The sequence below is a fragment of the Salvelinus fontinalis genome, chromosome 41, assembly GCF_029448725.1.
Source record: "Salvelinus fontinalis isolate EN_2023a chromosome 41, ASM2944872v1, whole genome shotgun sequence".
NCBI lineage: Eukaryota > Metazoa > Chordata > Actinopteri > Salmoniformes > Salmonidae > Salvelinus > Salvelinus fontinalis.
Window position 1 is genome coordinate 17,794,828 of NC_074705.1, and position 26,908 is coordinate 17,821,735.

Here is a 26,908-nt window from a genome sequence, read left to right on the forward strand (position 1 = left end):
CTGTCTACCTATACTCAACTGATCACAGGTATACCAGTTTGCACAGAGTTAGAATACCTAAGATGATACCTATAGGCAGTGCTTGACTTGGACTTAAATAGGTGCCGGTACTCATTTTGGGTGCCGGTACTGTTTATATACAGGTGCAGGAGCGCCACAATACTTTTGAGATAATATTATATAAGAGGAACAGGAGCTCAAGCAGTAGAACATTTGAGGTGCTGGTACTTAGCTCCTTTGGCAGTGTGAGGTCCTGCCCAAGTCAAGCACGGCCTTCACACCTACTTTCTGGAGGGTCATCAGTACCGTCTGCTGAAAACTGCATTCCCTCTCACTGCATGGGGCTGTCAATTAATGCTCATAAATGTTTCATGTGTGTATGCCTCAGTTATTATAAGACACAAAACACATAAACAGCTTGTGGAAAACATTTAAAATCAGAGCATTTTGCCATGGAAACCAATATAATGACATGGTCACCCTTGACTGAACTGGCAAAAATAATTCATGATCTGAAGGAATTCACAAGTTCAAGGTAGGTACAACCCTTAACATATTCAGAATGAAAAGAGTCACAGGGATATCTACCTGCACTACAATTCAGTCACAGGTGTTGGGAGAGAGGGGACATAATGGGAACGCTGGCTTGTTATCAGAGAGGAAGAGGCAAAGCGAGAGTCTTTACTCTCTGCCAAAGAGGTCAATGAGAGAGTCGAATTTGGTCAACAAAAAAACAATACATTTGCTACGTGAGGCTTATTTGATCCAATATAAGTTTGGTACTGGTTAGGTTGTTACGGGTGCACTGATATAATTGGATGCACGTAGCATTTCGGCAGAAAAAAACATCAATTTTATATCCGAGTTGTGTCTATGGAGTTGTGACAGTTGTGCACACGCGTATCTGGCCTCTCATTGGCTAGAATGGTCCCACCTGATCTCGCCACCTCCCGCCTGCCTTCCATCTTTGAGGACATGTATTACCATTGTTAGAGCGGTCACTCGATTATCTTGGAAATATAATAGATACTATTGATTGTTATGCATTGTTTCCAGAGGGACAGAGTTTGTGGTTGGATAGACAGGAAGTTCCATATTTCACAGAAGGATGTAGCTAGCTAGCTAAAAGATAAACCTTTATATTGAAAAATAAATGCGTCTATGACTCTGTGGTGCAAAGACACCAATGTTATTTATGTGTTGAGTTGAAAACCAACGCGTTGGACCTGTTTGGTAACATTACTCGTCGTCGGGATCCAGAAATCAGGTAACGTTAGCTAGCTAAAATGCTATCCAAGTTAGCAGAGGTGTAAATAATCTTTACGTCGATTCTGTTGCAAAACGTTTACTCAGACGGAAAACCTAAACCAGGGTTTCTATTGGACAAATGCAGGTAGGTCCCTCCTCATTTCGTTCTGTTTGTTTCCGTTTGGTTGTTAAACGGTAAACGGTTTCCGTAATGAATACACCCCTGGTTAACTAGATTGCTAAAACCACTGCAGAAGCCAGCTAACATGCCACCTAATTTAACATATCACTGCGTAGCAGTCTGGACTCAGACACAATGTATTGGCACAGACATGCCTTCGTGGGTTGGGAGTTAAGACCACAGTATGTGCCCAATTTGACTGGAGCGCAGAACGAGTTTCCCAAGGCTGGAGCTTCGGCCTTCTCCAGTAGCGCTCACTTCGTGAGCTCACGCCTCTATCACACTGAGAGTGTTTTACATTTTGGTATTAGTAGTACATTCATTTCCAATGGCACGCTGCGTTTGCCTTGCAGCATTGCGTTGCAGAGGCAGTTGTAGTACGTTCTGTGTGGCGCATACATTGGATTTATTGAACATATGCATCAAACTGTATGCGTAGGCGGCTTGACGGAAATGGAAGTAGAAGCTGAATGTTGAACTTTTGTTGTTCACATATTCAGATGATAGTGCATACCATTTTGTGCAATAACACTGTCGGTGTGCCTGCCATCATGCATTTGTAGGCTACTTTTTTGACATTTTTATTTTTACTATTTGTTTTTTTGTAGGATTTTTTTAAATATTTGTATTTTTTAAATATTTTTTTGTTATTACATACTTTTGTAGGCTACTTGTGTGCTGCTATAGAGTACCAGGTCAAACAAGAAATGGTTCCAATTGTTTTTCCACCATTCATTTTTCCCATAAGGGATTTTAGTAGCACTTAAAATATAGGCTCATTATGCACAGACCGAGCAGTATGGCTGGTGGCATTGTTATGCTGGAGGGTCATGTCAGGATGAGCCTGCAGGAAGGGTACCACACGAGGGAGGAGGATGTCTTCCCTGTAACGCTGTGACACACCGCCCCAGACCATGACGGACCCTCCACCTCCAAATCGATCCCGCTCCAGAAGACAGGCCTCGGTGTAACGCTCATTCCTTTGACGATAAACGCAAATCCGACCATCACCCCTGGTGAGACAAAACCGCAACTCTTCAGTGAAGAGCATTTTTGGCCTGTCCTGTTCTGGTCCAGCGACGGGGGGTTGTGCCCATAGGCGACGTTGTTGCCGGTGATGTCTGGTGAGGACCTGCCTTACAACACGCCTACAAGCTCTCAGTCCAGCCTCTCTCAGCCTATTGCGGACACTCTTGAGCACTGATAGACGGATTGTGCGTTCCTGGTGTAACTCAGGCAGTTGTTGCCGTCCTGTGCCTGTCCCGCAGGTGTGATGTTCGGATGTACCGATCCTGTGCAGGTGTTGTTACACGTGGTCTGCCAATGCGAGGGCGATCAGCTGTCCGTCCTGTCTCCCTGTAGCGCTGTCTTAGGCGTCTCACAGTACATACATTGCAATTTATTTCCCTGGCCACATCTGCAGTCCTCATGCCTCCTTGCAGCATGCCTAAGGCACGTTCACGCAGATGAGCAGGGACCCTGGGCATCTTTCTTTTTGTGTTTTTCAGAGTCAGTAAAAGGCCTGTTTTAGTGTCCTAAGTTTTCATAACTGTGACCTTAATTGCCTACCATCGGTAAGCTGTTAGTGCCTTAACGACCGTTCCATGTTCATTAATTGTTTATGGTTCATTGAATGAGCATGGGAAACAGTGTCCCTTTACAATGAAGATCTGTTAAGTTATTTGGATTTTTAAGAATTATCTTTGAAAGACAGGGTCCTGAAAAAGGGCAGTTTCTTTTTTTGTTGAGTTTATATTTGTAAAAATGACAATTACAACAATACTGAATGAACACTTTTATGTTTAACTTAATATAATACATTAATAAAATCAATTTAGTCTCTAAATAATGAAACATGTTCAATTTGGTTTAAATAATGCAAAAACAAAGTGTTGGAGAAGAAAGTAAAAGTGCAATATGTGCCATGTAAGAAAGCTAACGTTTAAGTTCCTTGCTCAGAACATGAGAACATATGAAAGCTGGTGGTTCCTTTTAACATGAGTCTTCAATATTCCCAGTTAAGAAGTTTTAGGTTGTAGTTATTATAGGACTATTTCTCTCTATACCATTTTGTATTTCATATACCTTTGACTATTGGATGTTCTTATAGGCACTATAGTATTGCCAGCCTAATCTCGGGAGTTGATAGGCTTGAAGTCATTAACAAGCATTGTGAAGAGCTGCTGGCAAACGCAGGAAAGTGCTGTTTGAATGAATGCTTACGAGTCTGCTGCTGCTTATCACCACTCAGACTGCTCTATCAAATATCAAATCATAGACTTAATTATAATATAATAAACACACAGAAATACAAGCCTTAGGTCATTAATATGGTCAAATCCGGAAACTATCATTTCGAAAACAAAACGTTTATTCTTTCAGTGAAATACGGAACCGTTCCCTATTTTATCGAACGGGTGGCAACCCTAAGTCTAAATATTGCTGTTACATTGTACAACCTTCAATGTTATGTAAAAATCGGGCAAATTAATTACGGTCTTTGTTAGGAAGAAATGGTCTTCACACAGTTCGCAACGAGCAAGACGGCCCAAACTGCTGCATATACCCTGACTCTGCTTGCACTGAACGCAAGAGAAGTGACACAATTTCCCTAGTTAATATTACCTGCTAACATGAATTTAATTGAACTAAATATGCAGGTTTAAAAAAAATATACATGTGTATTGATTTTAAGAAAGGCATTGATGTTTACGGTTAGGTACATTGGTGCAACCACAGTGCTTTTTTCTCGCGAATGCGCTTTTGTTAATTCATCACCTGTTTGGCGAAGTTGAAGTAGGCTGTGATTCGATTATAAATTAACAGGCACCGCGTTGATTATATGCAATGTAGGACAAGCTAGTTAAACTAGTAATATCATCAACCATGTGTAGTTAACTAGTGATTATGTGAAGATTGATTGTTGTTTATAAGATAAGTTTAATGCTAGCTAGCAACTTACCTTGGCTCCTTGCTGCACTCGCATAACAGTGCACTCGTGGATTGCAATGTAATCGGCCATAAATGGCATCCAAAAATGCAGATTGACGATTGTTATGAAAACTTGAAATCAGCCCTAATTAATCGGCCATGCCGATTAATCGGTCAACCTCTAGTGTCTTGTACACCATAATTATTATACAATTGACCAGTCGACTAAATGGGATCAGCCCTAGTCCACATCTAAAGAATCATTGTGGAAAAGACACATATCCCGAAAGCATGATGGTGTACTACCTGCACATGCTAACAGAAAGGAACAAGGTGGGTAGCTAACTGGCATTGTATCCAAGGATTTATAAACTAAAAACCTCTTTCAAGGAGCTTTCTGTTTTATAGGGTTATTTAGCCTAAAAATCTTTAGGCCCACCTATAGAAAAGGGAAAAAACACTCTCTGTAAATCAAATCAAACTGTATTTGTCACATGCGCCGAATACAACAAGAGTAGACCATACTGTGAAATGCTTACTTACAAGCCCGTAACTAACAGTGCAGTTCAAGAAGAGTTAAGAAAATATTTACCAAATAAACTAAAGTAAAAAATAATAAAAAGTAACTCAATAAAATAACAATTGCAAGGCTATATACAGGGGGTACCGGTACCGTGTCAATGTGCAGGGGTGCATGTTATCCGAGGTAATTTGTACATGTAGTTGGGGGTGAAGTGACAGCATAGATAAAAGCACCTGTAGCAGCAGTGTTAAAAAGAAATGGGGGGGGTCAATGTAAATGATCAGGTGGCCATTTGATTAATTGTTCAGCAGTCTTATGGCTTAAGGATATAAGCTGTTAAGGAGCCTTTTGGTCCTAGACTCGGCGCTCCGGTACCGCTTGCCGTGCAGTAGCAGAGGAAACAGTCTATGATTTGGGTGACTGGAGTCTCTGACAATTTTTTGCCCTTTCCTCGGACACCGCCTATTATATAGCTCCTGGGTGGCAGGAAACTTGGCCCCAGTAATGTACTGGGCCGTACACACTACGCTCTGTAGCGCCTTACTGTCAGATGCCGAGCAGTTTCCATAACAGGCTGTGATGCAACCGGTCAGGATGCTCTCGATGGTGCAGCTGTAGAACTTTTTGAGGATCTGGGGACCCATGCCAAATCTTTTCCGTCTCCTGAGGGGGAAAAGGTGCTGTCGTGCCCTCTTTACGACTGTCTTGGTGTGTTTGGACCATGATCATTCGTTGGTGATGTGGACACCAAGGAACTTGAAACTCTCGACCCGCTACACTACAGCCCCGTCCACAATCAGCTCCTTTGTCTTGCTCACATTGAGGGAGAGGTTGTTGTCCTGGCACCACACTGCGCCGAGAGGGTGTTCTCCGAGGCTGGCCTGCTCTCCAGGCACCATCTCATAAGCCTGAAGCCACAGACTCTGTAGACTGAGCCTAGTAAGGCATTTTTAGTTTCATTTAATTGTAAGTATTTCACAGTCTAAATGCACAATTTATAGACTAATGATTTTATACAACAAAATGTTTAAATGCTGAGCGCTTAATGTTCCAGCAAACCTAGTGTGTCGCACTCGCAAATGCTTCACAATTGATTTATTTGTAGGCTATTGCCTTGAAATAATTGAAATAATAGGTTCAACTCCATGGTTACGACCAAGTTCGAGTTAACGTTTGAGAGAAACTAGATAGCTAGGAGAAGTTAGCCTTGCTAGCTAGCTGTGACTTTCAGTTAAAGCTGTCATTCACATGAACATTGGAGTGTTAGCTAACTAAAGTTAGTATAAATATGCATGTGGAATTAATCAGCAACTATTTATGTTCATAATACGCTCCCACACGTGAATGAATTAGACCAGCTAATGTCAGTCAACCACTAGCCCTTGATCATGACTCAGTTCCATTACATTATACATAAGAGTCAAGGCATCTTCTGTAGGGGGAGTTTTGTTAAGAGCCACGAAGCTCAATCTGAACATTAACATGGAGCGCTTGTGGTATGATTTCGGAACCATAATGACCTTATCTTTCATATCACTTATGGCTAAGATCGTCTAAGATCCCGTTAACAGGATCGATTTGACAACAGCCAGTGAAAGTGCAGGGCTCCAAATTCAAACAACAGAAATCTCATAATTAAAATTCCTCAAACATACAAGTATTTCACACCATTTTAAAGATAAACTTGTTGTTAATCCCACCACAGTGTCCGATTTCAAAAAGACTTTACAACGAAAGCACACCAAACGATTATGTTAGGTTAGTACCTAGTCACGGAAAAACACAGCCAATTTTCCAGCCAAAGAGAGGAGTCACAAAAAGCATAAATAGAGATAAAATGAATCACTAACCTTTGATGATCTTCATCAGATGACACTCATAGGACTTCATGCTACACAATATATGTATGTTTTGTTCGATAAAGTTCATATTTATATCCAAAATCTCAGTTTACATTGGCGCTTTACGTTCAGTAATGTTTTGCTTCCAAAACATCCGATGATTTTGCAGAGAGCCACATCAATTTACAGAAATACTCATCATAAATGTTGATGAAAATACAAGCGTTATGCATGGAACTTTAGATAAACTTCTCCTTAATGCAATCGCTGTGTCAGATTTCAAAAAAGCTTTACCGAAAAAGCACACCATGCAATAATCTGAGTACAGCGCTCAGAGACCAAAACAAGCCATACAGATACCCGCCATGTTGTGGAGTCAACAGAAGTCAGAAATAGCATTATAAATATTCACTTACCTTTGATGATCTTCATCAGAATGCACTCCCAGGAATCCCAGTTCCACAATAAATGTTTGTTTTGTTTGTTAAAGTCCATCATTTATGTCCTAATACCTCCTTTTTGTTCACGTGTTGAGTTCACAAATCCAAACTCACGACGCGCAAATGTTCAGACGAAAAGTTCAAAAAGTTATCACAGTTCGTAGAAACATGTCAAACGATGTATAGAATCAATCTTTAGGATGTTTTTAACATTAATCTTCAATAATGTTCCAACCGGAGAATTCCTTTGTCTTTAGAATTGCAATGGAACGCAGGTCGCTCTCACGTGAGCGCGCGTGATCAGCTCATGCCACTCTGGCAGACCCCTGACTCAATCAGCTCTCCTTCCCCCCTCCTTCACAGTAGAAGCATCAAACATGACCCCATAGACACTGTATATTCAATAGGCAATGACTTGAAAAACTACAAACCTCAGATTTCCCACTTCCTGGTTGGATTTTTTTCTCAGGTTTTTGCCTGCCATATGAGTTCTGTTATACTCACATACATCATTCAAACGGTTTTAGAAACTTCAGAGTGTTTTCTATCCAAATCTCCTAATAATATGCATATATTAGCAACTGGGCCTGAGTAGCAGGCAGTTTACTCAGGGCACCTTATTCATCCAAGCTACTCAATACTACCCCCAGCCATAAGAAGTTTTAAGCTATCTAGCATGCTCTGAACAACTGTGTGTAAGCGTAACTTGGGAAGTGCAGTGGAAGTGTAGTTTCATCGGATGGAGGCACTCTTAGCTGGTATGGATCTGTGCAAAACTGCTACAGTAAGTGTATCTTTTATTTGAAGGATTCTTTCTCGCTGATGAAAGATAAGGGCCATGTATTTCAAAAGCAGTATCGCAAGCGATGATTATGGACGTTTTTAAACGTTAAAACACAGATTGTAGTTGACATGAGAGTGGTGGGTGAAGCCAATGGCTGAAACTGTAGGAAGAAGGCAGAATGCCGCCTACTAGTCAATCAACATCTAGGTTATTTAAAAAATATATTGTTATTTATTTAACTAGGCAAGTCAGTTAGGAAGAAATTCTTATTTACAATGACGATCAAACCCGGACGACGCTGGGCCAATTGTGCGCCGCCCTATGGGACTCCCAATCACGGCCGGATGTGATACAGCCTGGAATCGAACCAGGGACTGTAGTGACGTCTCTTGCACTGAGATGCAGTGCCTTAGACCTCTGCACCACCATTTCTCATGCCCAGTTGCTTGCCGGAAGATACTGACCGTTACGCTTGTTTACACTGAGCTGCACTGGGGTCAGAATGCGATCCTGGTTACATTATTACACAGTGGAGCCGGCGCGAGATATGGGTCGGAAAACGTACCGTAATGCAGGGATGGGATATGCCTCTGTACTCCAGGTTTTACTTTTATCAACACTGCTCCATCGAAAAGATTAAAATACTGCTAGTTTTCCAGGAAAACAGCTCTTTTCGTCCTCATGCTAGTTTGTAGTAGCCACCGCAGCAATTTTGGAATGGCAGTGTCAGCCAATCAGCTCTTTTGTTGTTGAACACGACGTTGTCGTCACTTGTTACCACAGCCACAAAGTCATAAACCCCGCCTATTTCTACAATTTCTTAATATCTGATTTTAAAGCTAACCCTAACCACACTGCTAACGTTATGCCTAACCATAACCTTAAATTAAGACCAAAAAGCACATTTTTGTTTTCATGAATTTTTACGAGATGGGCCATTTTGACTTTGTGTGGTTTTTACTAGTTACCACAGCCACAATGTGACAATCTATAATGCCTGCTGTGACTACTGCTAGCTAGCACGATGACAAAAAGGGCAGTAATGAAAACACCCCAGGTAGTTTGGGTCCTGGATGCTGTTTGGCTGAAAGCTGTGGTATATCAGACAATATACCACAGGTATGATGAAAAATTACTTGTTTACTGTTCTAATTGTGTTGGTAACCAGTTTATACACTGAACAAAAATAGAAACGCAAACATGTTAAGTGTTGGTCCCATGTTTCATGAGCTGAAATAAAAGATCCCAGAAATGTTATATACGCACAAAAAGCTTTTTTCTTTAAAATGTTGTGCACAAATTAGTTTTTTGCCAAGATAATCCATCCCCCTGACAGGTGTGGCATATCAAGAAGCTGATTAAACAGCATGATCATTATTACACAGGTGCACCTTGTACTGGGGACAATAAAAGGACACTAAAAGGTGCGATTTGGTCACACAACACAATACCACAGATTTCTCGTTTTGAGGGAGCGTGCAATTGGCTTGCTGACTGCAGAAATGTCCACCAGAGAATGTTGCCAGAGAATTTAATGTTCATTTCTCTACCATAACCGCCTTCAACATCGCTCAAAATGTCCCACTTCTTCCATGGCCTGCATACTCACCAGACATGTCACCCATTGAGCATTTTTTGGATGCTCTGGATCGATGTGTATGACAGCATGTTCCAGTTCCCGCCAATACCCAGCAACTTTGCTCAGCCATTGAAGAGGAGTGGCACGTGGCACAACATTCCACAGGCCACACTCCAATAGCCTGATCAACTCAATACAAAGGACATGTGTCGTGCAAGATATTGATACTGACTGTCAATAGAAAGGACATGTCACACCAGATACTGACTGGTTTTCTGATCCACGCCCCTTATTTTTTTTTAAGGTATCTGTGACCAACAGATGCATATTTGTATTCCCAGTCATGTGAAATGCATAGATTAGCACCTAATGCATTTATTTCAATTGACTGATTTCCTTATATGATCTTTATAACTCAGTAAAATCTTTGAAATTGTTGCATTTATATTTTTGTTCAGTATAATAACAATAAGGCAATTTGTGACTAAGACCAGCCCTTAGCTGTGGTATATTGACCATATACCACACCTCCTTGAGCCTTATTGCTTAAATATACCACACCTAAGGGCTGTTCTTATGCACTGCACGGAAGCGGAGTGCCTTGATACAGCCCTTAGCAATGGTATATTGGCCAAATACCCCCGAGGTGCCTTATTGCTATTATAAGTCAGTTATCAACAAAATGTAACTAAACAGGTAGATTTGTGTCATACCCATGGTATATTGTCTGATATACACACTGCTGGAATGCTGTTTCAGCCAATCAGCATTCATGACTCAAACTACACTATTTAGCTAACTAGTTACAATAGTATGTATCTGAAGAGTTTAGAGAATCACCTTCAAAGTACTAGCCTAAATATTTTTTTTATTAAACGTAATAAATTCATAACTCAAAATGACCATTGGAGAAAATTAGATAGATCTTCTCACATCCCCCAAATAACAATTACATTGAAAACCAGATGGGGGTTGTCAGTGCCCTGGCTGTCTACCATTTCAGTTTCAAAACTGCCCCAAACCAGTGGTGCCAACGTAGCGACTTTGTTGCTGTTTTTAGCAAGTATTCAGACCCCTCTAGCGACACATTTTCAAAAAAGCGGCTAGCGACAAATCGAGCGACTTTTTCTGGTGTTATTGGAGACTTTTGGAGACTCTGACGTGAAAGCACGTATCGTTCTCACTCTTCTCAACAAGCAGCAGGTGCTGCCGTGGGCCCCACCCCTGTCCCAAAGCACTCACAGGCGGCCCAGTACAGTGATCTGTTTATTAGCTTGGCTTTCGAAGACTTTAGAAAGGCAGGGCAGGATGGATATAGGTCTCTAACAGTGTGGGTCTAGAGTGTCACCCCCTTTGTAGAGGGGGATGACCGCGGCAGGTTTCCAATCTTTAGGGATCTCAGACGATACGAAAGAGAGGTTGAACAGATTGGTAATAGGGGTTGCAATAATTTCGGCAGATCATTTCAGAAAGAGAGGGTCCAGATTGTCTAGCCCAGCTGATTTGTACGGACCCAGGTTTTGCAGCTCTTTCAGAACATCTGCTATCTGGATTTGTGTGAAGGAGAAGCTGGGGAGGCTTGGAGCTGTTGGCTTGGGTTGGGGTAGCCAGGAGGAAAGCATTGCCAGCCGTAGAGAAATGCTGGTTGAAATTTTCGATTATCGTGGATTTATCGGTGGTGACAGTGTTACCTAGCCTCAGTGCAGTGGGCAGCTGGGAGGAGGTGCTCTTGTTCTCCATGAACTTTACAGTGTCCCAGAACCTTTTGGAGTTAGAGCTACAGGATGCAAATTTATGTTTGAAACAGCTAGCCTTAGCTTTCCTAACTGCCTGTCTATATTTGTTCCTAACTTCCCTGAACAGTTGCATATCGCGGGGACTATTCGATGCTATTGCAGTCCGCCACAGGAAGTTATTGTGCTGGTTGAGGGCAGACAGGTCTGGAGTGAACCAAGAGCTATATCTATTCCTAGTTCAAAATTTTTTGAATGGAGCATGCTTATTTAAGATGGTGAGGAAGGCACTTTTAAAGAATAACCAGGCATCCTCTACTGACGGGATGAGGTCAATGTCATTCCAGGATACCTCGGCCAGGTCGATTAGAAAGGCCTGTTCGCTGAAGTGTTTTAGGGAGCGTTTGACAGTGATGAGGGTTGGTCGTTTAGATAGGACAGTGGTGTGGGGCCTGATCACCTCCATGAAAGCACTGTAACAAAGCGTTTTAAAACGTTGAGCAACGGAAAGTAAAAATTTTCATTTTATCAGACCAATCCAGGCACTCCCAGTTTCCATCTGCTTTCTTCCATTTTGTTGACTATTGAACACGACCCAGGCCCTTCCTCATTGCTGGACTCATCACAGCAGCTGAGCTTCTCCACCCAATCCCCCCATATAAATGGATGGTGATTTATCCAAGGTGCTGCTGCAAGAGCACTAATCAGTGCTAATCTGTTCTGGGCCAGATTAGCGCTTTGTTATCCTACATCTCTCATTTTCCTCTCTCTACAAAGGAGGCTCCTTCTGTGTTCCCTCTGTTTGAACACTTTTCAACCAGTGTGTCTTGATTATTGTTCTCGTCTCTTGGGGATCTGGTGCGAAGCTCTTTCGTTTCTCACCTGAGTTGCTTTCCTGTTGCGCAGATGGACGCTCCCTCCTCATCCTCCTCTTTTCCTTGGGATTTAGTGTTCATGCTGTCATCATAATTTGTCTCCTATGCATATTAGCATGAGTCTCAGGCACCGTATTAGCATGAGTCTCAGGCACCGTGGACACTGACTCCTCCTCTTAAAACGCTTTGGAGATTTATCTCTTTCTTTTCCGTGATCCTTTTTTCTTTCCTTTGGGGGGGGAATCAAGGAGGGGGGTGAAGATGCTGAACCAGGGGGCCGTGATGCTCTTTACAGGGCTGTGTGGGGCACTGTTGGTGCTGGCGATCGCCTACTATACCTACTGGTAAGTCCTGTTGAGGGAGCAGTCGAGGATTGCGCCAGAACTTATAAGAACTTTATAGACATGACTGGTACGTTTGTTGACTCCAACTGCGTGAGGCTGTGGGCAACCACAAACTATCAATTAAAATCTATTCAACTGCCTGACTCTGGTTTTAGTAGACTGGGCTTGGTTGGTTGTTGACTTCTGTGGGTTTGTCTTATTTGTTCAGACGTGGCTCGGGACCTTCTGCTGCGTAACATCTTGGCCAAGTTTAGCCTGTTTTGGCCTTCGGAAGGACAATGGAGGCCAGGCTGTTTCTCCCTGTTAATCAGTTTAGCCCTGAGTGGCTATTGCTAATCTCTGCCACGTCCCACATCCAATCAGGCCTTGTGTGTGTGTGTGTGTGTGTGTGTGTGTTTACCCTTGCATACTTGGTAGCCTGCTAAATGGCATTAACCTGGTACATAATCAATGGCAATTTACATCCTTTGCCTGCCATGTAGGCTAGGCCAGGGGTTGTAAATCTCTTCTGTTTCAAGACTCACTGAAACGCTTAAACAAATATATGGGGACCCCCTACATCAGAAATCGCATTAAGACACTTGTAAAAATGACATTTCACAATGTGTTAATGCCTACATACATACTATATGTGAGATGTTTGTAGTTGTATCTACTGAAATCTGCCTGAGGCCTCCTAGTTGGCAAACAGTGGACTTCTTAGGATATGTTTGGGTAAATCATCAAATAACACGATGACTCCATTTGGTCTAAAACTAATAGACAAGCAGCCTTATGGGCACCATGCCCATAGAAAGCAAGATATGAGTTGACAACTGAACATCCCCAAAATGTATAGGCCTGTGTATAGAATTTAAAAAACCAAACACGTGTTCTATTTCTTCCACTCAATTTAATTCAGTGATTAGAATAGTGTGTGTCGGGAGAGACGAAAGCAGGACGTGGTCTCCCCCACCCTCCTTATACCTGGGGAAAATTATGGCTGAACTTTTTTAACCTCTTTGTGTGCGTGTGTGTCACTCAGTTCATTGGCCCAGTATTGACGGCCAGCCATTCGTCTGAGGGGATCAGGTGATGGCAGACATCCCCCTCTCCCCATCCCCCCTCACCAGGCAGCGCTTTGGCAGGCAGGCTGAGGGAGCGTCTCCCTCTCCTTTTGTCTCTCGCTCCTTTTTGTTCTGTGTGGGGACAAGTTTCCCACTCTGCTGATGGACGGCCTTGTGAGATGTCATTAGTCTCTTAGGCAAGACTCCAAAGTTCACCCATGTTTACTGAGGAGCGCTGGTGTTTCTCACGCTCTCTTTCCCACTATTTGTAATTCTCACTCTGTTCCTGTCTGTGGGCAAAGCGAAGGCTTCACACTTTGACAAAACTACTTGCTCTCTCTTCCAGAACAAGGTTAGTGGTATTTATGCTCATTTCCCAGGGGCTATCGGTGTGAATGGGATGTTATTTCACGAATATTGACATCGTTGGACGATGGAATTACTAGTCAAAGAAAAAATGTCTCCGTGTTAACTCAATCACCTGTTTGACTGAACTGATGCTCCTACTGTAGAGAAATAGATAGGCTATACCGGTAGTTAAAATGTTAAGCATGCATGCTATTATCTCCTTGCAGATGCCAGACGCACTGTATCAACTGTTCGTATTCTAATTCAACTGTTTGCAGAGTTGATATTGCCGGCTACAGTTTTTACGTTTGACTGCCGTGGTTGTTTGGTGACGGAAGCAGTCCAACGCTTTGCAACCCGATGTCAATGTGGGGGAAAAGTTGAAGTTTGATAGCCTATACCAAAGATCAGTATCCGTAGAGAACGGCACCCGCCTTTGTGGATGTCTGCTTGATTCTTGAGTTTCGGGAAAAGGACGTTTTCTTGCCTTCAGCGCTATCTGCAGGAAACGGCCTTCATTTAATGGGCCATTTAAAACATGGGTCCTACAGACCTACACCACACCCTGTTATGCCTTGGCTGTATGGCATCTTTCACAACTCCTCAGGACAGTGAAGTTAGAACAGAACCTTGAACTATTGAGAAAGTGGATTGGGAAATCCTAGTCAGCCCACGGAGAAATATGCACACGTGTCACTGTGCTTGCTCAACAGTATAGCTTCCTTCCTCACAAGTCCTTACTGACCCTTGATCTCGGATCCTCTGCTTCTCAAACACAAGTGACCCGCGCTTGACTACGCTGTTGAAAAGATAGCAGTTCGAAAGTACAGGTGGAGACGTTTCAAGCTGGGGAATGAGGTTATGAATCCAACACGGTTACACTCACACCTCCTAAACTCACTCCACAGTGACCCCAGTCGTTGAGCAGAGTGCAGCTGTAGATCTGGGTCACGGCACCAAGACTGCCCGTTTGACAGTGTCTTAGCCAACTATAGCTAGCATATAGCTAGCAGTTTGATAGCTTGAAATGTCTCCACCCACGTTAAGTAGTGAGGCTATGAATCCAACTCTGTTACACACACACACACACACAGGAGGGTGAGAGTTAGTGTGTTCAGAGGGACCAAGTCTATGTTCTCTCAGCCTTATGTTCCCTCAGTTCCCACAGCCCTATGTTCCCTCAGCCCTATGTTCCCGCAGTTCCCACAGCCCTCGGTTCCCACAGCCCTCGGTTCCCACAGCCCTATATTTGAGTAGATGCTGGTCAGATACATGTTGTTTATTTATCTCTGAAAATGCCGTTTGGGCTGCTGGAATATTGACAAAAGGTCAAGGTCATAGTGATTAAACAATTCAGTGGGTTCCAACAATAAGCATTGGTGCCAACATTGATTGAAATTGGTTCAGTGGGTACTGAGGTTACTCAAGTCCACGCTCTGTGGGTGCTCTGTGGGTGGGACCTCCTGTGGAGTTGGTACAGCTGGCCTGTAGTACACACACACACACACAGCCATTGATTTGACTCGTTCTAGGATGTGATTTGACAAAAACAGTGTGACTTTGACTTAATGCTCATTCTGTTATTAGGCCACTGTAGTTATCACTGTTTTAGGATGGGTTCGGTATAGCTTTGGAAAGTAGCCTATTTTATTATTGAGATTGGACATAGGAATTGGGGCACAGTAGGTGAAATTTCTGTAGTGGATACAGTATTACTAATTCTGTAGTATTACTAATAATAGTAATATGGGGAAGGGAGTGGAGTGATGCAGGGCTGCTGTTTGAGGGTGTGTGTGTGGGGTCTAGATTTAGCAAAGAGGACACACCAGAATCCCAGAGAGGTTGAATGGGGCAAGTGTTGCCAATGTAGAGACTTTGTCTCTATATTTAGCGAGTTTTGAAACTGCTCCAGAGACTGTTATTGTTCAGAGCCTAGCAACAAATGCAGCTACTTATCAGGCTGCCTTGGAGAGATTTGCCACCAAGGGGTTTTAATAGCATTTGGCGACTTTTCCCACTCAATTCTGGGATTATCTATCTGCAACAGAAGTCACAGCAACATCACACAAAGAGTTAACACTTTGTGACAACTGCTGATGTGAAAAGGGCTATATAAAATATATTTGATTGATAGATTGACAGGCATAGAGGCAAGGGGAGAGGGTGCGAAAACGCTACTTTGGGGACCCCAGCTGTGTTGCAGCAAGGCAAGTTTGTGCTGTGACTTTGAAAAAAAAGTTAGCAATACACTGAATGGGGCTAGTTTAGGAGTTGGACACTGTGTGTGTGTGTGAACAAGAGAGCAAGAAAGGGAGTGAGTAAAGAGTTGCTGGCCTTGTTCCAACTAGGTGAAAGGGTGTGTGAGCGTGTGTGTGTGGGTATGCGGACATGTACATATCAGTGCGAGGGAGGTTATGGGCAACGCCATTTGGGTGGAAGGGCGTTTATTTTTGTGGGCAAGCTGTGTTTTTAACCTGATAGTTTCCTATATTATATTGGGGAAATATAAATGGAAAGAAGTCACAGAAACCGACTGGTTGTCTGCTGAACTCCTCAGAATGAACCTGCTCTTTTCTTTTTTTGTCACAGTTCTCTGTTTTAATTCAGTTGTATGTTTGCAGTCTTTTTTAAAGAATTGTTTGCGGCCATTTGGTGCAAGTTAGATTCTGTTTTGGGAAAGAGTTAAGCTGTTGTTTTTTTTTTTATAGATTTTATTTCACCTTTATTTAACCAGGTTGGCCAGTTGAGAACAAGTTCTCATTTGCAACTGCGACTTGGCCAAGATAAAGCAAAGCAGTTCGACACATACAACAGCACAGAGTTACACATGGTATAAACAAACGTACAGTCAATAATACCTTAGGGAAAGTCTATATACAGTATGTGCAAATGAGGTAGGATAAGGGAGGTAAGGCAATAAATAGGCCATGGTGGTGAAGTAATTACAATATAGCAATTAAACACTGGAATGGTAGATGTGCAGCAGATGAATGTGCAAGTAGAGATACTGGGGTGTAAAGGAGCAAGATAAATACAGTATGGGGATGAGGTAGTTGGATGGGCTATGTACAGGTGCAGTGATCTGTGAGTTGCTCTGACAGCTGGTCCTTAAAGTTAGTGAGGGAGATATGAGGCTTCAGTGATTTTTGCAGTTCGTTCCAGTCATTGGCAGCAGAGAACTGGAAGGAAAGGCGGCCAAAGGAAGAATTGGCTTTGGGGGTGACCAGTGAGATATACCTGCTGGAGCGCGTGCTACGGGTGGGTGCTGCTAGGGTGACCAGTGAGCTGAGATAAGGCGGGGCTTTACCTAGCAGAGACTTGTAGATGACCTGGAGCCAGTGGGTTTGGCGACGAGTATGTTGAATAGAGTGTTGGAGGCTATTTAGTAAATGACATCGCCGAAGTCGAGGATCGCTAGGATGGTCAGTTTTACGGGGGTATGTTTGGCAACATGAGTGAAGGATGCTTTGTTGTGAAATAGGAAGCCGATTCTAGATTTAATTTTGGATTAGAGATGCTTAATGTGAGTCTGGAAGGAGAGTTTACAGTCTGACCAGACACCTAGGTATTTGTAGTTGTCCACATATTCTAAGTCAGAACCGTCCAGAGTAGTGATGCTAGTCGGACGAGCGGGCAGGTGCGGGCAGCGATCGGTTGAAGAGCATGCATTTAGTTTTACTTGCATTTAAGAGCAGTTGGAGGCCACGGAAGGAGAGTTGTATGGCATTGAAGCTCGTCTGGAAGTTAGTTAACACAGTGTCCAAAGACAGGTCAGATGTATACAGAAAGGTGTCGTCTGCGTTGAGGTGGATCAAAGAATCACCCGCAGCAAGAGCGATAACATTTGATAGTTACAGAGAAAAGAGTCGGCCCGAGAATTGAACCCTGTGGCACCCCCATAGAGACACCCAGAGGTCCGGACAACAGGCCCTCCGATTTGACACATTGAACTCTATCAGAGAAGTAGTTGGTGAACCAGGCGAGGCAATCATTTGAGAAACCAAGGCTGTTGTGTCTGCCGATAAGAATGAGGTGATTGACAGAGTCAAAAGCCTTGGCCAGGTCAATTAATACGGCTGCACAGTAATGTCTCTTATCGATGGCTGTAAGGATATCGTTTAGGACCTTGCGCATGGCTGACTGTTAAACTGATTGTGACTGACTAGTTTGTAATGATGTTCTTCTCTGTCCCACAGGTCTGTGGTATTGGCTGACGGACCGTGCAAACGGGGCTTGTGAAGGGAACCCACCGTGGTTAGTTGCACTGGAATTTCTGAACATTATCACCCTTCCATTATTAACCCAGCCTCATCGAAGGGGTCAGGAGTTTTCCCTGACCATGGGACCAGACTAAGAAAACTCTGGGTCCTCGTCATAGGCAATAAGGCTCAAACCTATTCCTGGTCAGATCAGATGGTCAGGGGAAACTCCTTTCCCTACTCATATTCATAAACATCCTCTTTTAAAGGGTAGGAAGCATGAGGTTTTTACTCACCGAAGTAACAACGGTGTGGTCAAATACTTAGTAACTTAATTCTAGTCATGATCATAGTTATGTTATTTTTTGTACTTATTTATAAACTTCTTTTGGATATCTTCGGAACTACCCACAATGCACTATTTCTCAACGTCATATGGAGAACCGGTGCTACCTGGTGGTATTTTCCACAGGATTAAATGGAAGTGCATTGTTTTTTTGTGGTGTTCTCCCCCAGGTCGGTAGTGTGTTGGTGGCCCTGCTAGCCCCTAGACAGCCCTGGCCATGGGGCTGATAGCGTACATCAAGAGCCTGTTCATCCTGCAGCTGCTCGTTGGCTTTGTGTTTGTGGTCAGCGGCCTCATCATCAACTTCATTCAGCTCTGCACCTGCGTCCTATGGCCCATCGACAGGCAGCTCTACAGAAAGATCAACACCCGCCTCTCCTACTCCCTCTGGAGCCGTGAGTCACACTCAGTCTTGGGTCGTGTATTTGTTTGTGTGTGTGTGTGGGAGGGGGGGCTCGGCTCAGAGCAGCACATTCTGTCTGTTGTCCTAAAACAAACCAGTCTTAAATGCAGTGCAAACTCCACCCACATAGTGTACTGGTTTTGGTGTTCCCCTCTATCCCTCTCGTTGCTGTGTTGTGTGCATTCCTCTCTCATGCGGTCTGTGTGTGGGGCTGCCGGTGAACAATGGGCGCAATGGATTTTGGTCATTGTAGTTCATTACCACGTTTTCTGCACTGAACTAGGTTGAATATTTGTCTGTTGAAAACTACAACTCCCAACAGCATCCCACAGTTCGTTCTTGATTTGATGTCTCTTGTGCTTGATAGGATTTCTCTCTAGAGAAACGGGCGTTGTGCTCACACAAAAAAAATATCTAAATGGAATTCAAGTAATTGAACCAACTTCAGTCAATTTGTTGTTTAATAATCAAACATAAAAATTATTTGGTTAATCGTTGATGGTGTGTTTAATAATTATGAACATGCTAAGGATTGACTGGTTGATGCGCAGATAGTACTCTGTGGCTCGACCAAGTGTGAACGCTGTAGCATTTATTTCTTTTTACCTTTACTTAACTAGGCAAGTCAGTTAAGAACAAATTCTTATTTCTGACCACACCGCTCCTTATTCTGACCACACCTCTCCCATCGCGTGCGCAAACGTGGCAAAAATATATTTACACAAGTTATTCAGTCATTGCACCCACGTCTGCGTAGCCAGGTGCCAAAATAGAACTTGTTTCTATTTGTGATGCTTGATGCGCTGCAAGTCCTGCCTCTCCCATCTCCTCATTGGTTTTTAGAAGCATATACCCACGTGGGTGATTGAAACACAAACTGAGGTCCACAATCCAGAGCAGTTGGTGGTGGTAATGCACCTTAAAGTTGGTTGCCAACCTCCATATAAAGTCCAGAGAAGAAGAAGAAGCCTGAAGGAGGAGAGATTACGAGAAACAAACTCGGTTTGACAAATAATCCACAGGTAAAACGGTAGAGTAGAGGACCTTGTGCATTTCAGGTAAAATAACAACCCAATGTTTATATCCCAGGACAAATTAGCTAGCAACAGCAAGTTAGCTAGCTAAATTGTCATAAATATTTGCTTATCGACCTGTCCCCAAATTAATATAGTTGGTTTTGATATTTCAACCTGCGTGTCCTGATCGCGTCTGGTGTGGGGGGACAAAATTGACTGCAGTTTGTGACTGGGTGGTTCATTGTGACGGAGTTTACACTGGTTCGTTGTCTTAACTCTCTGCTGGCCCTCTCTGTCCTGTAGAGCTGGTGATGCTGCTGGAGTGGTGGTCGGGTACAGAATGCACCATATTCGCAGACCAGGCCACGGTGGACAAATTTGGCAAGGAGCACGTCATCATCATCCTCAACCACAACTACGAGATCGACTTCCTCTGCGGCTGGACCATGTGTGAACGCTACGGCGTGCTTGGAGTGAGTACGTGTGTGTGTGTGAGAGGGGGATTGAGTTTAGCCGCCTATATCTACTGTTTATGAAAATAAAATGTATTGTAGTTTGGCTGAACGAAGTCGTCTTGTCTTGTCTTCTCAGGCTTCAAAGGTCTTGGCCAAGTACGAACTGCTGAAGGTGCCTCTGATTGGTTGGACCTGGTACTTCCTGGAGATTGTCTTCTGTAAGAGGAAGTGGGAGGAGGACAGAGACACCGTGTTCAAAGGCCTGACCCAGCTAAAGGATTACCCTGAGTTTATGTGGGTGAGTAGGACGACAAACCGACAACACAATGACGTTTGCCCCTCTTCCCCCTGACCGTCAGCGCGTCTCTGTATGGAGTTGTACCCTGGGGCGTGTTCATTAGGCATCAAACAGATGAAAAACGCATATCGGTAAACAAAAATATGCGTTTTTCATCTGTTTTCCGCTGAGTGCCCAAATAAACACGGCCCAAGAATTGTTGGTGGGTACGTGCACATAATCTAAGCCAGTAATCTGACAAACTCTCATGGGGGGGGGCGGGAATGCAAGGGAGAGAGGATCTGAGAGGAGGAACCAAAGAAATACAACTGAGATTCTGTGTGTGTTGTTTGTGTACGTGTTACTGTGGACAGTGTTTCCAGAAAGGCAGGGTGTGTCTGAGGTAGTTCACCTCTGTTGGCGTTCCTACTTTCTGTAGTTTCCAGTGGGACAAACGGGGATTACAAGGTCAACGAGCTTTAGTGTGTTAAGTGTTTGCCCTCCAAAGACATCAACAGGGTCACCTCCAAAGACATCAACAGTGTGTGTGTTTGTTGACTTGTCTCTCTCTCTCTCTCTCTTCAGTTCCTCTTGTACTGTGAAGGCACCCGTTTCACACCGAAGAAGCATGAGATCAGTATGGAGATAGCAGAGAGTAAAGGTCTACCGAAACTCAAATACCATCTACTGCCCAGAACCAAAGGCTTCACCACAACACTAAGCTGTCTCAAAGGCACAGGTGGGACACGCACACGCACAAGCACGTGCCCACACACATTTGCAGCATCACACTCATGGTCGCACTCTTTCCTTTCTCAGTATCTGCTGTGTACGACGTGACACTGAATTTCAGAGACAAGAAGGTCCCAACGCTGCTGGGAATCGTCAGTGGAAAGAAGTACATGGCGGATATGAATATCAAGTAGGTGGCGCCTATCCCTCTCCCACAAACAAAGGCAGTGACTTGCTGACCTTTAGTAGCGTTGTACTGAACTGACAGTTCCTCTCCTTCCTGTATAGGCGGTACCCAGTGGAGGAAATCCCAGAGGACGAGAAGGAGTGTGCAACCTGGCTTCACAAGCTCTACCAGCGGAAGGTGCTGGGAACTCAGCTTTCCCTCCCATTTGTTTACCCTTTCTAGCCATAAGTCAATGACTCTCTCCACTAATATAATATTGACGACATTCTCTCTTTCTTCCTTTCTCTTTCTGTAGGATGCACTGCAGGAGCACTACGAGAAGGAGGGCAGTTTCCCCGGTCCCACCATCAAGCCCCCCCGTCGGCTGTGGACGCTGCTCAACTTCCTCTTCTGGGCCACCCTGCTTCTCACCCCCCTCCTCAACTTCGCCTGCGGGGTGTTTGTCAGCGGCTCTCCCCTCCTCATCATCGGCTTCCTGATCTTCTGCATCATCGGTGCGGATGCCACCCATTTAGCCTGCGCTAAGCCTACTGCTTTTTCCAAGTTCTTCTGTTGTTAGGACCTTCCTGTACTATATAATCTAATTTTGACTCATTATTGGCTCGTTTCCCGAACACAGAATAAGCCTAGTCCTAGACTAAAAAGCTATTTCAATAGAGATTCTTCATTTAAGCATGTGTTTTAGTCCAGGACTAGGGCTTCCGAGTGGCGCAGTGGTCTAAGGCACTGCATCTCAGTGCAAGAGGCGCCACTACAGTCCCTGGTTCGAATCCAGGCTGTATCACATCCGGCCGTGATTGGGAGTCCCATTAGGGCGGCGCTCAATTGGCACAGCATCGTCTGGGTTTGGCCCGGGGTAGGCTGTCATTGTAAATAAGAATTTGTTCTTAACTGACTTGCCTAGTTAAATAAATACACTTATCTGCTCTAAATGTATAGTGTAAATAAAGCATGGCTCTAGACTACCCTTTTCTGCTGCTTTTTCAGTTGATGGCACAAGATTTGGTCGCACCAATTCTTTTCACCACTGAGCGCCAATTAATGACGACCAGGCTGATGATGAATAGTCATCTTTTATCTTTTATTTATAAAAATAAGACATCAAAAGCAAAACCCAAATACTTGTAAGCAAATAATTTTAAAGCGAGAGTCTAAGTCTATGACAAATGATTTGAACAAATATTTGAAAATGAATGCAATAATCGTTTTTCGGTTAAACTTTCCCAGAAACCAATCCTATTGAATAGATTTTGCCTACGCTCCTGCCTGCATGTACTACCTTTTGGTTGCGCTCCTCTTATCTTTGCTTTCGATGTCTGTTTCTTTTGCTTTCACTGCCAGTCTTTTCGATTGCGAGTTTTGTCATTATTTTTCCACGAAGGGCGGGGTTTAGAGGGAGGCGCAGACAATTAGTCTCCATTGGTCCGCTAGTTTTGGAGCGACGGTTCGTCTTAAACCAATCAAAGAACGTGATAGACAGGCTTTTTTCCTATTGCCTACTTAAGTAGATGGTCTGACGTCAGTACTTCAAAATTCTCAGTCACGGGTCAATACTCTACGGATATTAGAAGCATGTCTATCAACACATTTAATGACAAACCATCTAACTACTTAGGTAAACATATTAATTACCTGTCGCACAGCGATCGGCGCAGGTGTTGGTAGCTGGTTCGCCATACACCTGCGCCGAACGTTGTGCAACTTGTCATTTTTGGAATTCAATACATATGGCGTGAAAGTGACCCCATACTATTTTTAGCGATTTTGAACAGTCACTCTACAGTTGTAGGGCCCTGTAAAAAAATCTGTTTTATCTTTTCGTAAATTCCGTTTTCCTGATTCCATCTTTGCAGTCAACATTTTAAATCGGGGAAGTTTTTTGGGAAAGACTTTAGAAATGTTCATTCAAAACAGCGCATGACTGAATGAGTGTTTTGGTTGCAGTGTTGAGCCCTGTATAGTATGTACATATGATTGCCTACTCCTGTATCTGCACTTTGTTCATTTGTATTATACCTCAGTTTTTATCCTCTGCTTTTTTTTCTACTATTATTGACAAATCTCTCTCTGTCTCTTCTCTCCACAGCCTCCATAGCAGTGCGCCGCCTGATCAGTGTATCTGAGGTGAACAAAACCGGCTCTACCTACGGCAAAATGGAGGGCAAGAAGGAGAACTAGAACTCTTTGTGGCAGTCACGTTACGGTCCCTCTACTGTCAATATACTCGGGGTCTGAGCGGTCGTTGCGGTCCCCGCACAGATACACCCTGTGCAGCCACCCTCCTGCAAAAATATGTTAAAACACAGCAGGAAGGTGGGGGGGGGGGGGATATAACCGAATAGACTTTTTAGACCTAAGTTAAAATATTGATTATGATGATTGTGACTCGGAACAAAATTTGAAATGGAATTGTTGCAGTTGACTCTCAGTGAATGCATCCTTCCGGTGAGAGGGGGGGGTGACAGACAGCAGGACTGCATGGTAGATACCAGGGGGTGTATCTCTTTAACACCCAACGCTCCCTGCACCGCAGCTCGAGGTCCCGCATCGGTGTCGGTCTCCTCTGCACAGCCTTGTGGTTTCACCTCATCCACGTGCTGCAGAATTTTCATGTTTCAGCAGTACCACTTCCTCCAACACGCACCCTACTTCCTGCCACAGTAGCCCACCCTAAACAAGTTCTCTCCACCTATCAAAGATCCTAATTTTCTGCTTCAGTATCTCTGACTGGGCCAGCCCAATACCAGTCAGATGTCCCTCTAGTTTCAGCAAGGGGCTCTACTGTCTGGAGAAGACAGATTCCCAGCATGCTTTAGCTCCCCACCCTTACCCCCATGAAGGTTGGGTGTGGAGGTGAAGGAATCGTAACGCCTCTGAGCACATCCTGTTATTTGTTTGTCCGTCTCATCATGAAACTTGTGCTGAATCCTGACACAAACGAGATTGAGCATGCTGCTACTCCTGCCGTCCTTCCCAGAAAAGCACAGACGTGGCGGCCAACCTCGCACCAATGAAATGCAGTATTTAAGGTTAATATAAAGCCAGGTTTGGGCCTGAGTTTTCTGAATTGCTTGTAGATCCCAGAAATACTGATTGTTATAAACAATAAAACATTTACCGTTTGGTTGTCAATGAATATACAAAAGTGATTGAATGGTGGGATTTCATTTCTTTCCCTACAGTACTCTGGCGAGAATTGTTCAAGGGGTTTTGATGAGTGCTTTTCGTCAATGGTGGATCAACATCTAATTAATACAAATTAATTGTAAGATAGTTAGGCCTACCATCCCACCACACTCTGGTCCCCTGTCTATTTGACCCCTTACTGTATGCAATACAATGTCTGTAACCACAGTTTGAATGCCTTTAAGCCCAATATCAGGTGACACAAAGCTAGTATCAGAGTCGTCCAGTGACCAAGAGCTGACGACTCGTCTGAGGATGACATCATCACTAACACTGGCTGTCCCTGCCATCCAACTCGGCTGCCAGCAGAATAGATTTATGCTTTGACCACAGGCCATTTGCGGAGTAGATTTGTCATATCCAAAATTGGATTTTCCAGCATTTTATAAGAAAAATAAGCATAATACTTAATGCATGGCCAGTTATTGTCATTCTAAAATGCTATGCCTCTCCCACCCCCTGAAATTAGCCCAATAACATATTAAAAAGGAGGCCTACATGGCCCATATCAGACAGGTGTGTTATTTAAGTAATAAGACTGATCACCTACAGTGTATAAAACTGATGAAGCATAGTGGCTATATATAGATGGCTGAAGCATGGGGTTAACTATCTGCATTAATACCCCACTGGTCTAATAATTAGATCAGACGAGATCATCTTTTGCTAGTTAGGCAGGTATTGATGAGCCCAGTGTTGGGCAGTTAGCAGCACACAGGTGCTGCTGATACTACTGCTGCATCTGCTATTGCTGCTGCTGCTCCTACTGCTATTGCTGCTGCTGCTGCTCCTACTGCTATTGCTGCTGCTCCTACTGCTATTGCTGCTGCTGCTCCTACTGCTATTGCTGCTGCTGCTCCTACTGCTGCTGCTGCTGCTCCTACTGCTATTGCTGCTGCTGCTATTGCTGCTGCTCCTACTGCTATTGCTGCTGCTGCTCCTACTGCTATTGCTGCTGCTGCTATTGCTGCTGCTCCTACTGCTATTGCTGCTGTTGCTGCTGCTCCTACTGCTGTTGCTGCTGCTCCTACTGCTATTGCTGCTGTTGCTGCTGCTCCTACTGCTATTGCTACTATTGCTGCTGCTCCTACTGCTATTGCTACTATTGCTGCTGCTCCTACTGCTATTGCTGCTATTGCTGCTGCTCCTACTGCTATTGCTGCTTTTGCTGCTGCTCCTACTGCTATTGCTACTATTGCTGCTGCTCCTACTGCTATTGCTACTATTGCTGCTGCTCCTACTGCTATTGCTGCTATTGCTGCTGCTCCTACTGCTATTGCTACTATTGCTGCTGCTCCTACTGCTATTTATGCTGCTCCTACTGCTATTGCTGCTGTTGCTGCTGCTCCTACTGCTATTGCTGCTTTTGCTGCTGCTCCTACTGCTATTGCTACTATTGCTGCTGCTCCTACTGCTATTGCTACTATTGCTGCTGCTCCTACTGCTATTGCTGCTGCTCCTACTGCTATTGCTGCTTTTGCTGCTGCTCCTACTGCTATTGCTACTATTGCTGCTGCTCCTACTGCTATTGCTACTATTGCTGCTGCTCCTACTGCTATTGCTACTATTGCTGCTGCTCCTACTGCTATTGCTACTATTGCTGCTGCTTCTACTGCTATTTATGCTGCTCCTACTGCTATTGCTACTATTGCTGCTGCTCCTACTGCTATTGCTGCTGCTCCTACTGCTATTGCTGCTATTGCTGCTGCTCCTACTGCTATTGCTGCTATTGCTGCTGCTCCTACTGCTATTGCTACTATTGCTGCTGCTCCTACTGCTATTTATGCTGCTCCTACTGCTATTTCTGCTGCTCCTACTGCTATTGCTGCTGTTGCTGCTGCTCCTACTGCTATTGCTGATGTTGCTGCCGCTCCTACTGCTATTGCTGCTATTGCTGCTGCTCCTACTGCTATTGCTGCTGCTCCTACTGCTATTGCTGCTGCTCCTACTGCTATTGCTGCTATTGCTGCTGCTCCTACTGCTATTGCTGCTATTGCTGCTGCTCCTACTGCTATTGCTACTATTGCTGCTGCTCCTACTGCTATTGCTACTATTGCTGCTGCTCCTACTGCTATTGCTGCTGCTCCTACTGCTATTGCTGCTGCTCCTACTGCTATTGCTACTATTGCTGCTGCTCCTACTGCTATTGCTGATGTTGCTGCCGCTCCTACTGCTATTGCTGCTATTGCTGCATGCTCCTACTGCTATTGCTGCTGCTCCTACTGCTATTGCTG

The 26,908-nt window shown here is 44.0% G+C and overlaps 1 protein-coding gene across 2 annotated transcripts; it reads left to right on the top strand.

Moving 5' to 3' along the window:
• The first annotated feature begins 992 nt into the window (after nucleotides 1-992).
• LOC129840269 (1-acyl-sn-glycerol-3-phosphate acyltransferase gamma-like) lies at nucleotides 993-24,637 on the top strand. Of its 2 annotated transcripts, none has more exons than XM_055908025.1 (10): nucleotides 993-1,267; nucleotides 18,070-18,127; nucleotides 18,589-18,813; nucleotides 20,141-20,310; nucleotides 20,429-20,590; nucleotides 21,155-21,308; nucleotides 21,389-21,491; nucleotides 21,590-21,665; nucleotides 21,784-21,982; nucleotides 23,575-24,637. In XM_055908025.1, the coding sequence occupies exons 3-10, from the start codon at nucleotides 18,636-18,638 to the stop codon at nucleotides 23,664-23,666; spliced, it is 1,134 nt and encodes a 377-aa protein (XP_055764000.1). In that variant the 5' UTR covers nucleotides 993-1,267; nucleotides 18,070-18,127; nucleotides 18,589-18,635; the 3' UTR covers nucleotides 23,667-24,637. The 2 variants fall into 2 exon arrangements, with proteins under 2 accessions (XP_055764000.1, XP_055763999.1); XM_055908024.1 differs by lacking the exon at nucleotides 993-1,267 and adding an exon at nucleotides 13,600-13,877.
• The last annotated feature ends 2,271 nt before the right edge of the window (nucleotides 24,638-26,908 follow it).